General features: G+C 36.8%; 1 protein-coding gene across 1 annotated transcript; it reads left to right on the plus strand.

Moving 5' to 3' along the window:
- The first annotated feature begins 1,300 nt into the window (after window positions 1-1,300).
- LOC127972974 (solute carrier family 25 member 36-A-like) lies at window positions 1,301-11,243 on the plus strand. Its single transcript, XM_052577019.1, has 7 exons — window positions 1,301-1,675; window positions 3,370-3,534; window positions 5,190-5,267; window positions 7,055-7,155; window positions 8,314-8,380; window positions 8,542-8,831; window positions 9,501-11,243. The coding sequence occupies exons 1-7, from the start codon at window positions 1,635-1,637 to the stop codon at window positions 9,692-9,694; spliced, it is 936 nt and encodes a 311-aa protein (XP_052432979.1). The 5' UTR covers window positions 1,301-1,634; the 3' UTR covers window positions 9,695-11,243.
- Window positions 11,244-11,423: the final 180 nt, after the last annotated feature.

Here is an 11,423-nt window from a genome sequence, read left to right on the forward strand (position 1 = left end):
GGTAAATGTCGAGAGCTACAATTGTGATTTGTAAATAATACAATTTATTCATTTAGTTTTTTATTTGATTAAAGTTCTTTTTTCGCTCCTATAGTAGGCATTTTTTTTCATCATCATATGTGAGGAAGGGGGGCACAACAATACAATCCTGCTTATGGGCACCCATTTGGCCAGCAGCGGCCCTGAAGGTGTTGTTATACACATCTCTGGAAATGTGATCTACTACACACACACACACACAAATACACTGAAGCACGCGTGGTGTTTTCAGCTCTTCATTATATTGATGCATGATGTAGGCTACATATGTGCACGCCAGCGTGCTATGAGCGTGCTTGCACCCTCAGATTCCAGATTTTCAAATAGTTGTACCTTGGCCAAATATTGTCCAATCTTAATAAACCATACATTAACTTAAAGCTGTATATGATGTATAAATCTACATTTTGAGAAAAACAAATTTACACTTAAGACTGGTTTTGTGGTCCAGGGTCACACATTTTATTTATTTTTATGCAATTCATATGCAATTCCACAGTCAGACAAATGAAACTGGCAAGTATGATATGATTTATGGTCCAATTTCAGCAAGCCACCAAGGGAAAGAGTTAACAATGCTTTGAAATTAGCTTTGGAAGACATACAGTGTCAATAAAAGAGCATGTTTTGTGCACAATGTTATTGTTTGCTGCCAAAGTACAGCTTCAGATTTTCCATTTTGAATTTGACATAATTTTTTTCTCCTCCTATTTGCAGATGCCAAAAGAAACAAAGTAAAGGTCTAAAAATCACAATGACAGAAAATAAACTTAAAATGTTTCCAGCAAATTAATAAACAAAATCTTCCAGGGAAAATAAAGGAATGTAAATAATTAATTAAAAGAAATATAATTATAAAAAAAAAAAAAAAAAAAAAAAATTCTCTGATGGAAGAATACAGTAGCCAGTTATAGAAAGTTGTTAATAAAACAAAGACTATTGGAGTAAGTTTTATAAGAATATGCTTCCTACTTAATTGAATTTAAGTCCAGATAACACTAACAGTAGAGCATAAAGATGGACACGGAGTATCTATCAAATTATACAGTTTAGTTGTTTCAGGCAAAGTTCGTAGTTAAAAAAAAAAAGTATTATATCAGTATGTAACCCTTGACAGTAATTTGTGTGTGAAAGGGCAGTGATCACGTGATAGGCGCTTGATGGAGGCGGGCTCTGAACTGAAATCCACCAATAGACGCTTTTGTTTAGCGCCCTCTGATTGGTCCATCGACATAGTGAACTGAAAGCGCGTTTACGTAGTAGAGTGTGTGTGTGAGAGCGTACACGCACGAAGAAGATGAAGAGTCTGCGCGGGGCAAACCTACACGTTTTTAACTCCTTGATGTGACCTTCTGCTTGGAATTTGACCCGGATCAGTGATATGCAGTCGCCTCTTCACCACACATTCACTTTCAGATCAACTATTGAAGAAGTGACGAGCGTTGATCTACCAGCGTGGATTTGTTGGAGCTGCTTTTAGGTCGTATAAAATCACGAGTAAAGAGCGCGACTCGAATCCTTCGTCTCCGCATGAGCACCAAACGGACGATTACAGCGCTGTCCAGTCCGGTGTTTACCGGAGAGCATGAGCCGAGATGAGCCAGAGAGACACGCTCGTGCATCTGTTTGCTGGAGGGTGAGAGCTTCGCTCATAAATAATTACTTTAACGTACATAAACAAACATATAGTCTAGTACTACTAACGTTACTAACAAAAATACTAAAAATAGTATTATTATACTTAATTGTTATTTTTAAAGGATATAAAATATTTTTTGAATAACTTTTGTGTTTTTTTTTTGTCTTTATAGATAACTTACTTTTTTAAAAGGTTACATTGACTGGAGTTTTCCCAATACTTTAACTTCCCCTTTAAGTACTGTGTTAAAATTAGGGAAAGTTTGCTCTTTTCTTATGAACATATTTTCAGATCCTTTGTTATGCATGTGTATTATTCATTTATTTATAAAAAAAATTACCTCATGCTACTGTTATTACCATCACATCAACTATATAAGATAACAATTTATTTATTTTTGTTTGATCTGCCAAGACGAAAGTCTAAGAGTTTTAAGATTATTTCAGGTTTTAGATATTTCTAGTGTATCTTTAGTAGGTCTCATGACAGAATTGAGCATTTTAATTCAAAAACAATATATTTTTATTTATGTAAGATAGGGTTGTACCGATTAACTGTGAGTTTATATGAATATATTTCTGGTGTAACACAGGAACTGACAGCTGTTATAAAGTCATTCAGATCTAATAATGACTCTGATGTGACTATCAACACAATCTTCACTTAGTGAGAAACTGATATCTAGAAATTCAGCTTGATTCTGTAACAGACAGAAAATCAACAAGCAAAAACAAACGTAAATAAACGACACATTGTGGTTTGCAGTATGACTGTGCAGAATTTAGCACCATCACCCCAAGAGACTGTGAATCAAGCCACACTGATGTTTATATTACACTCTATATAGACAGAGATATTTGCATTCTTTTTCTATAAAATATTTCTAGACAGCAAATGGAAGGTTTAAAGCTTTATTATTTACTTGAATCAAAACGGTAATACTTTAACTGCAAGAATGTGTTGTTATAAATGACAGTCATAGTTTTCTGGAACTGATCTGTTCTGGTAGTCTGCTTTCCTGAAATCGCATGAGGGAATAATCATGCCTGGTATTGATATTCTGTGCCCACTGTGATTATAACATGTGCTTTAAATATCTGTCCTCGAATAAACCAGCACAGTGTTTAAAATAGAGCTATTGACTGGCACTCTCATGAACTCATGTGTGACTTTTTATCCCATCTGCTCTGTGTTTAGTAACTGCACAGTATCACATACCATTTCTCTTACAGTTTTGTCACATATGAAAATAATAATCATGGTATTGCTATGATACTGTTTTTTACATGCAGCGATTGAAACCTTTGTTCAGTTTAGTATCTTTGTTTAATAAGCTGTTCCTCTGATTTGTATTACATGTATCACACCTCAGATTTCAGATGCCGTTTTTCCATTAGGGAAACACTGATATCAGGTTGTTTTCGGCACTCGAGGGTGGTTTGGGTTACTGTGTTTGTTGACCCACATCTTGTGGCACGAGTGCAAGTGCTGGAGCCGATTAATGGAAAGTTGTGATGTTCGACTGAAGTCTCTCGGCTTTCAGATAAGAAGTCATGAGATGACTGACCCTCATTGCTAGGTCAACTTTAGACCGCTATTGACAGAATTTGACCATACTTTAAATCGATTCTTATGTGCATAAAAGGTTAAATTGTTCTGTCCCTGAATTATTTATTTTTTCTCTCTCTCAGATGTGGAGGCACGGTGGGTGCGATCCTGACCTGTCCGTTAGAGGTGGTGAAGACGAGGCTTCAGTCTTCCTCAATAACGCTTTGCATCTCCGGAGTGCATCTGAGCACAGTTAATGGAGCCAGCGTGGCACGTGTGGCTCCTCCGGGGCCCCTACATTGCCTCAGGTATGTTTAAACAAGTTAGACCTCTTTGCATTTTATAAATATAAAATATACTAGCTCAACAAATTATATATTGCACTATGAAGCACAAGGTTGGGAGTTCGGTTCCCCGGGAACACATAAGTAAAAATTGATAGCCTGAATGCACTGTAAGTCGCTTTATATATAATGTTACATTAAATTGTAAAAAGGCACATGTTTATATTTATGTACAGGAGTGTTGGCTCAGTGTTTTCTAAACATTTGCTCTATGGTTTGTGGGCCTAAAATCAAGTGTCCATCATCCCCTTTCTGTCGACTCGTTCCAAAAGTGTGGTCATATTTCTTCACTAACGCCATCAAATGTGACTAAATAAAGTCAGGAGACAAGGCAAAATAAGGAATGTTGTTTTGCTATCTAAGAGTTTGAGTTCTGGTTGGTTCTCTATATATAATATATAATTATATACATTACCGAAACAGAACTTCAGTGTTTATAAGTCTATAATACCCTCTTTCTTTCTGTTTTCTTTATAAAGAGACTGTTTACAGTGGTTTCCACTCCCCCTGACCCAACCAATCGCTGCCTTTACACTAAACACTGCGTCTTGGTGCTTGGCTCTCGGGTGATGTGTGTGTGTGTGTGTCTGAATCACTGGTTCTCTAAACAGGCCCCTTGTCCTCTTAGTTTAACCCGGGTTATACTTCACTGTAACATACCAAAATAGTAAACACAGACATTTAGATTGACTTTGGTTTTGTTTATCAATGTAATACGGTAAGTAAAGGATTCTGACATCATATACTGTACACTCCTTTACGGTCCAAACCTATCCATTGGCGTAAGTCTATTTTGGCGTTTTGACGTATTGAAGTGTTGTAGACTTTGATTGAATGCATGTCTTTTGAGGTCAGCAACAAAAGGTATAGGAAGTGTTTCGCCTGCTTTTTAAAAGTTGATAGGTCTGTTTTTTTTCGTTATACAGACTATGTCCAATTACGCCCAATTACATGGGTGGCTGTGTTTTATTATTTCCATTTGGCATTGTTCCCTCGCGTGATGTCCGTGACCTTATGTGGCCCTGTTTTCTGTCACAACCCTCCAGTTCAAAACCACTGGGGTTCAAGATTTCATGGAGTATTAAGATTGTATTTAATGAAGTCCGTGATAGAATAAAAATAACTTTGCATGATCTGCTTAAGTCACCATTTATTTGATTACATTTTTATTGAGATTTTCTTTTATACTGTATGTGTGTGATGATGACAACCTCTCACACATTTATTACGCATGTCTTGGGTATTTCTTTGATTGAACATGTTGTTCAGAGGTGTATCTTATTGAAAATCTGAAATCTGAGGGTGCAAAAAATAAATAAATCTAAATATTAAGAAAATCACCTTTAAAGTTGTCAAAATTAAGTTCTTAGCAATGCATATTATTAATCAAACGTCATGTTTTAATACATTTATGGTAGGAAATTTAGAAAACTTTTCTTAATATCCTAATGATTTTTGGCATAAAAGAAAATCTGTAATTTTGACCCATATAATGTATTTTTGGCTATTGCTACAAATATACCCCAGCGACTTAAGACTGGTTTTGTGCTCCAGGGTCACATTTATAATGTTCACAAAGCTATTCAGAATAAAAATGTTTCTCTCTCTTTCTCTCTCAGATTAATTCTTGAGAAGGAAGGGCCTCGTTCTTTATTTCGGGGCCTGGGGCCAAATCTAATTGGAGTGGCTCCTTCACGGTGAGTGTTTGTCCATTCATACAGTTAAACTGGCAGATCAATACATCTCCATCTCAGAGAGCATTTACAGTAGGAACATGTAGTCCTGAACTCGGTGTACTGAAGTGATAGTGAATCTGATGCAGTGCGGCTGATGCAATCCCTGCTCAACCGGTAAATCTGCAATAACCACGAGGACACAAGTCTGTGTTCAGGGTCAGACATCAGCCATGCATGCTGCAAATTTGAGTTTATAATTAAAGAGATAATTTCACCCATGAAAATTCTATCATTATCTGATCACCTATATTTTGTTCAGTTCCTGAATGACTTACTTTCATCTTTAGAATACAAAATATATTTTTTAGTTTTTTTCTTTTCTGTTGTTTTGGGTGGGCTGCTCCTTTACGACAAATAACCATTTTTAGTTCTAAATAATACGATGCAATTTTCAATAAACATTTAGCATTGAATTTAAAATCCTCATAAAGGAGATATGTAGATGACAGCACAGATGTGTTTTTCAGGCCATTAGAAGTATCTTGAGTTCACTTAACACATTTTGAATAAACCAGGTGTTAAACCCTGTACATTTATGCCACTCCAGCATTTTTAAAGGTTTTCTGGAACAGTGAAACTCATAATCTGACATCCAAATGGGCCGTTTCAGCCTCCAGCTGAGGAGTAACAAACTCCGAGAGAACAGCACGGCTTAAAGAGCAATTAAAGAAATGAATGAGCATGATTAATGGTGGCTTTAACATTTAGTGTCTGTATAAACAGATGTTTTGCGTGCATGCATTCAGGATAAAACGCTTGTCCAGTGATGCACACATGATGAATCGGCGCTGGACCCGTTACTTAAAGGGCAGCTTACGTAAACGTATGTTATACAGACAGGATGGTGTGATCAAACCTGAGATTAGTTGCGGAGTGTGTGGAGAGTGTTTTCCTGCTGGAGTGCTCACCATCCATTAGTTAAGAGCATTAGGATACTACATGCACAAACATTTGTGGTTACATGCGAGGGTTTGATGAACATGTTGTCCTTGTGAGCTGCTTACGTAGGCATCATAATTATCCAGTGTGTGGTTTAGAAGGTGGGGAGCAAAATATGTTGTATTTGGCAGCATTGCATTTATCCTTTGGAAAAATCAAATTTCGATATGATGCATCTTTTTGGAAAATGGTAGATTTTCTCTTTCTTGCTGGTCTGAGCTGGAAATTTGCTGGTCGTTGACTGATCGACCAACCAACATGTTCCAAAACCCACCTTAATCTAGTATGAGGTTGCTTTGTTTCAGGAAATGCCTTGGACCAGCTAATGGCCAAGATTTACTAGTTGTGTGTAGAACTTGTTAGCTGGTCACCAACCAGCTTGTTATAAACCCCACTAGAAGCTAGTATGAGGTTAGTTTATTACAGCTAATGACCAATTTGGACCGCCTAATGACCAGATTTCCTCCTGAAAAAAACTAAACAAAACAACATTTTAAATGAGCATTATAGGTGATTCACTTGTCCTAATTGGTTTGCTCAGTAAGCCGGTAAGTCTGGCCAAGATGATGTCAATCAGATAGATTAATCAGCTGAATGGTATATGGTTTGCTCATCTTTGCTGATGTGATACACTGACCAAAATCAGCCAGGGCTGTGTCTCCCAAAAGCATTGCAAGCTTAAGTACATCATAGACCCATTGAAATCAATGGAGCTATGATCAACAAGAGCTCACGATGCTTTTTGGAAACGCAGCCCTGTCTTGAGTAGGGTGTGATAGCATTGTGTGCTGTTTCTCGTGTGTTTTCAGGGCCATCTACTTTGCCGCCTATTCCAGCTCAAAGGAGAGACTGAACTGTGTGTTTGAGCCAGACTCCACGCAGTTGCACATGACGTCTGCTGGAATTGCAGGTAACTTCCTTTTATATTTGACCATGCAATCTAACTACATCCTGTTTCCTAGGTTTTGATGGGCTTATAAAATATGAGCCGTTTATTGCTTAATTGCATGTTGATGTGTCTAGTGAATTGGAATTGCAGTTGTTTGAGTTACTGTTGAGTAACAGGCCAGTAAATGTCACAGCGCTCAAGCACTTAATAAAGATCCAGCACACGGCCAGAAGAGAGGCTCTTGCAGTCTTTTTTTATTTTATTTTTATTAAATCTTTCAGCATTTTATAACAATAGCCAGGGGGTGAAGACAAGAAAAAAGAAATAAATTACAATGTCACTTGCATTTTCTGCTACCTAAAACATTGTGTGTGTTGCCAATGAAGACTGAACGCTGTGGTGGTTAAACAAGTAAAACTCAGTTAGTACTTTACTTACAGGGTCCTCCGAGTCATCTGCAGGAGAAAAAATTAATGCACTAAGCCATATTAAGTGTTTGTGGTTTTCTACTGGAGGAAAACTCTTAATGAGAGACTTTGCACAATACAATCATATTCTGCTATTCTGTGGCCACGGATTTGCGGGTCTTTGTCTTTTTCTCCTGCAGATGACTTGCAGGACCCTATATGTTATACTACAAAATTATTTTTAATCATTTAACCACCAGAGCATCTGGTCCCCATTGACAACACATACGATTTTTGCAGATTGCAAGTGAGTTTTTTTGTCAAGATGATTGACAAAGTCATTCAGAAGAAAACGGCGTGAGATCGTGCAATATTGGTTGAAAACTAGGGCTGCAACTCTGAGCTAAAGATTTAGACAAAAACAAATGGTTTGTCCACTTTTAAAGCTGCAGGACACTTGAATCAAGTTTTGAATTGAGATAAAGAAAAACAAGAACACACATTGTGGGTGTTAATTAGGATTTCAAAAACAATATAGACCGTTTTAAATCTAAATGTGATGTCCAACAACTAAGTTATTTTAGTCTAAATTATTGCTATGCTTTCTGTTGTTAAATGGTGACACTATCAGGATGCCCCTTTTTGTAAAAATCATTTATAAAAAATAAAATAGAATGAAAGTATAGCTAAATGTGCAAAATATATGTTTGTATGTGTGAAGGTTAGTGCTCATTTATTTGCATCTTAATCTTTCCTCTTCTACTCCAATCAGGGTTCACGGCCATAACAGCAACCAACCCAATTTGGTTGATTAAGACGCGTCTACAGTTGGACGCCAGGTAAAGCGCCAACAGATGTGTGATATTATGGAAGTAGATTGTCTGATTAATATCCTTAGTGACTGATACCTTAATTCCAGAACATGATCTAGTGCTCATTATTCCTAATTCCAGATTAAGTTTTGTACTTGACTCACTAAAGGGTGTTTTGTTGTTCACAGGAAACGCGGGGAGCGTCGCATGAATGCTTTCGAGTGTGTGCGGCGTGTGTATCAGACGGATGGCATACGCGGGTTTTACCGCGGCATGTCTGCATCTTATGCAGGCATCTCAGAGACTGTGATTCACTTTGTGATCTATGAAAGCATAAAGCGGCGTCTTTTAGAGGCCAAAGCAGCAACGCACATGGATGGAGCTGAGGACACCGCCAAGGACGCGTCAGACTTCTTGGGCATGATGCTGGCAGCCGCCACTTCCAAGACCTGCGCCACCTCCATAGCCTATCCACACGGTGAGCACCATCTCATCATAAATTCAGCTGAAACTGTGTTCACAACCTGTTTAACTTCCATACTGTGACACCGCTCAAAAGGTTTTAATACTTTTACTAAGCAATGCTTCATTACATTATTTAAAAGTGACGGAAGACATGGCATTAAATGTTGCATGCATTCTAAAAAATGTATTACTCCGTATCTAAAAAAAAAAAAAACATTTTTCAATACAACTTTTAAAATATACATATGTATTATATAATCCATGATACATTTACTTGAGAACGAAATAAAGAAAGAAGAAAGATGTTTTGGTGAAAAGTTTTGTTTCTCATGTTAATTTCTTGATTAATGAATCTGTAGACATTTACACTGGAAAACAAGACAAAATACTAAGGAAGAACACATTTTTTTTTGAAGTACAGTCAGAAAGTAAAGTACTTTTAGTGATCGGAAACTGTTCTTTAAATTGCAATAACATTCTATTTTCAGTAACATTTGTAATCAAATAAATACAGCCTTGGTGAGCATAAGAGACTTATTTTGGGAAAAAAGTACTGACCTCAAATGTTTGAATTTTATATTAAAGGACAAAGGATACAAACACTATCATTTGGGTTTCAAGTTGACTCATAATGGTTTGTAACCAGTTCTGAGCATCTGTTGTTCTCTGTTTGGTTCTGCAGAGGTAATCCGCACACGGCTAAGGGAAGAAGGTACCAAATACCGCTCGTTCTTCCAGAGTCTCAACCTGGTGTTTAGAGAGGAAAGCTATCGAGCTCTGTACCGAGGACTCACCACACATCTGGTCCGACAGATCCCCAACACAGCCGTCATGATGTGCACCTACGAGTTCGTCGTCTACCTGCTCGAAGGCTAAACTTTGACTGGAGCTGCCTCAGTATTCATGACTGAAGAGTTTTATTCACTATTTGGTAGTGTGGTTTGAGGGGATGGTGTTTGGAGAAACAGTGGAAGTGACTTAAAAGGTGGTGTCTAGAAAACAATTTGTTCTTGGTTTTTCTTAACTTTGTCTTTTAATGTTCTTTAAAAAGATGCTACTTCTTAAAAGCCTGGACAGTCAGTTCAACTTTAGCCTCCTCGGAGTTGTTTTTTCCTCTCAAACAGCACCTCAGGTCAGATAGATCTTGTATGTGGATTCAGTAGGTTATTTCCAGCAGAGAAGCTTCTTATGTTGGATTGTCATTGAGGGTTTTGTCCGGCCCATTGCTGTGCTGTGATTTTCTCTAACTTTGCACTGGAAAGGAATTGGAGAGGATGCAAACTGATGATTTCTTCCTGTCTAGGAACAGCCAATCTGGGTGCACTTACACCATGCAATACAAAAGCATAAAAATCTTAACATGGATGCATGTACCTGAGACTGTGTGCACATGGTGCAAAAAAAAAAAAATCTCTAAGGTCTAAAGTGCATTTAGTTTTTTGGACACTGTGCAGTGATTGTGTGCTCAGAGAGTCATATTTGTGCATTTACTCCCCATATTTGACCTTAGTACATTAAAGTAACCATCAATGGAGCCAAAATAAGTTGTTAGCACAGCAAACTTTAATAAATATGTATTCTGCAGCAAATTTACTAATGAAAGAAGCAATCATTCAAAATTGAAAAGTATTATGAAAGAAAGTCATTGCACTGTAACTCAATAAGTTTATTTTTTTGGTGGACATGTTGCACCCCATCACAAAAACACAATGAGCACATAAAAAAAAAAAAAGAGTTAGTGGCCAATTAAAAGAGTCTCACGCTGCAAAAGAAAACTGCCTTTTTTGTCTTTTTGCAGTAAAAATACCAAAACATCCTGTGAATAAGATCACTTTGCTTGAGAAGCAAAATTGGATTAGATATTAAAACAGACATTATATATTTTATTAAAACTAGAAGCAGTATTATTAAATTTTTAGGATTATTACAATAAAATAATATTTAATCATAATAACAATCTCAACAAGCATAAATCTGTTTTATTAGATTTTTACTTGACTCACTGGCAAGTTTCTTCTTTTGTTGTCAAGAATGAAATGCCGTGTATATTGACTGAGAATGTCTTTTATATTTATTATATTTATATTTTTGAAAAGTGAAATGATCTTATTTTATAGGAATGTTTGTTATTTTCATGAAAACAAGACTAAAATACTGGGATGTGTTGCTGTGTAGACCAAAAAAGTTATTTAAATATAAAATATTGTCAAGCTGTCAAAATCCATGCCTTCACCTTTTGATGCAGTCTTGTATCTTGTTCTCTCACACTTATGCCTTTATGATGTCACGAGTCCAGTGTTTGGTTGTTTTGTTTACAGTCAGTTTGGTGTGACCTGCTCGGTTGTCAGTGTTCCTTAAGACATTAATATTCAGCTGTTATAAATCATATGGAAATCAATAAATGCATATACTGTAAGAAAACAAAGATGGGCATGCTTATTTTGGTTAGGATTGAGATTCTGGGTTTTTCCTTTTAATGATGCCTCGCTAAAGAAAAGTTAGCAATTTCTGTCTGTTTTTAGAGTCCTTCAGACTGCTTTTCTTTGCTTTTAATTTAGCTTTCTCACATACTCCGAGACATTTTGTTTGACAGCTGGAAAAGCAT

The sequence above is a fragment of the Carassius gibelio genome, chromosome B15 (assembly GCF_023724105.1).
Source record: "Carassius gibelio isolate Cgi1373 ecotype wild population from Czech Republic chromosome B15, carGib1.2-hapl.c, whole genome shotgun sequence".
NCBI lineage: Eukaryota > Metazoa > Chordata > Actinopteri > Cypriniformes > Cyprinidae > Carassius > Carassius gibelio.

What these genes read in the sequence shown, in the direction of transcription:
- LOC127972974 (XM_052577019.1), top strand. Translation starts at nt 1,635, where the DNA reads ATGAGCCAGAGAGACACGCTCGTGCATCTGTTTGCTGGAGG. An exon ending in ATTGGAGTGGCTCCTTCACG is followed by an intron (nt 5,268 to 7,054) that starts GTGAGTGTTTGT and finishes GTGTGTTTTCAG; the next exon opens with GGCCATCTACTTTGCCGCCT. An exon ending in CTCCATAGCCTATCCACACG is followed by an intron (nt 8,832 to 9,500) that starts GTGAGCACCATC and finishes TTGGTTCTGCAG; the next exon opens with AGGTAATCCGCACACGGCTA.